Source organism: Laccaria bicolor, genomic scaffold (genome assembly GCF_000143565.1).
Source record: "Laccaria bicolor S238N-H82 LACBIscaffold_577 genomic scaffold, whole genome shotgun sequence".
NCBI lineage: Eukaryota > Fungi > Basidiomycota > Agaricomycetes > Agaricales > Hydnangiaceae > Laccaria > Laccaria bicolor.
In genome coordinates this window covers 1-1,596 of record NW_001890386.1, presented here as the reverse complement: position 1 = coordinate 1,596, position 1,596 = coordinate 1, and the positions used below count along the sequence as shown (strand labels likewise).

The 1,596-nt window shown below is 41.9% G+C and overlaps 1 protein-coding gene across 1 annotated transcript; it reads right to left on the bottom strand.

Moving 5' to 3' along the window:
- Window positions 1-6: 6 nt before the first annotated feature.
- On the bottom strand, window positions 7-1,143 carry LACBIDRAFT_313050 (uncharacterized protein; the record flags this gene model as incomplete). Its single annotated transcript, XM_001891248.1, has 1 exon — window positions 7-1,143. The coding sequence occupies one exon, from the start codon at window positions 1,141-1,143 to the stop codon at window positions 7-9; it is 1,137 nt and encodes a 378-aa protein (XP_001891283.1).
- Window positions 1,144-1,596: the final 453 nt, after the last annotated feature.

Sequence of the window (1,596 nt, the reverse complement as noted above, 5' to 3'; positions counted from 1 at the left end):
CCTCTGTCAAAAGTGGTAACATGCTCTTCTGCCAGAGTTTGGATCCGTTATGGTTACCGTCTGTCCTCCGTCCGTAGAGTTTACGACCACGCTCCCTGTTAACACGTCAAAGGGCCTGCCCAATAGTACTTTATAGGCTGGGTCCCATATTACATGCACTTGCAGGTAAATCGTAATTCCTCCGAAGTTAAATGGAACATTTTTGGCGAGACCAAGGGTCTTTTCCACAGTTCTATTCGCACTTTGCATTTGAATGGTTATATCAGGATCCCAAGGGACTGCTAATTTCTTAGCAACCTCCGCATCCATTGATACAATTTGTGAGCCACCATCCAACAAGCTCTCTACTTGACCAAACTTATTAATTACTGGATATATCGATTTTAAAGCATGGGACTCTTTAGATACGTAAATCTCCTTCGGAGTTTCCGATGAGCCTAGGCCTTGCAAATATTGCTCAACAGGGTCTGTCAGGACTATAGAACCCTTTGGTATTACTCCATCATCCTCTGTTGTGCACATAAAAGTGGCTTTGATGTCCAAGTCATTTATATTGATTTTTCCGAAATTAAAACTATCTTCTTGCTTTTTAATTGGAGGTGCGTCTTTATCAACCTCCTCAACTATAGTTACTTTTCGATTGTGAGCAGTCTGAATTGGTACCTTCTTTTTAGCTAAGGCCTTAAACAATTCTTGCCTTACTCCAGGAGAAATGCTCATAAGTACTTCCGCGCTTAGAGTAACAGGTGCTTTTAACAGACTGCTCAACGCTTGTTCCTCATTTTTAACATTTTCTATTGGAGCTAAATGCTTGTATGCTATCGGGCGCTTCTCATAGAAAGGCACTGGGTCATACTCTTCAACCGATTCTTTCGCGTTACTATTTAAGTCTGGGATACCGAGATACGGTAATTGTTTGTGCCTTGGATTAGGATCCTCGACATCATCATTTCTTTCAAGTAATTTTTGATTATTTTTCAAAGTTTTCTTTGGTCCATTGAGATTTTCTGGTTTCTCGGGAGGAGTTTCTTCTTCCTCTGATTCTTCGATAATCACAACTTTCCTACCCCTTTTCTTTGGTGTGTCCTCCGGTGCCTTTGGTTCTCCAGCATTGGGTTTAGTCTTACTGGAAGGCCCCTTCATCGGACTCTTTAGTTTCCCGACTGTCCCTGAGTCTCAGTTTGAGATCTACGGGTGACGGCAAACTGCGACGCGTCTACGTCCCTCGTTTTATTGGGGTTTGTAACAAGGTTCGCAAGCATGTCGGTAAGTTTTAACACTTGGTTGTTCATGTTGAGAATCACATCGTCTCTTGTATCTCGCATCTGGTTTGTAAAAACGGAAATTTCATTTCCATTATTATTATCCGGTAGCCTGATTATACCTGGGACAACAGCTTCTTGACTAAAGACTTCTCCAGGCTCTGCAAACATATTATTTTGTAGAGTCGAATTTTGCCTACTAGCCTCCTCGACAATTTGTCGAACGGATTTTTCGCCATTCCCTCTAGGTACTGCAGTATTATTATGCGTAAAATACATTCGGTTCCCAAGAAGCTTGATTTTCTTCTGGGCTACGTGTGCTTCTCTATGTGGA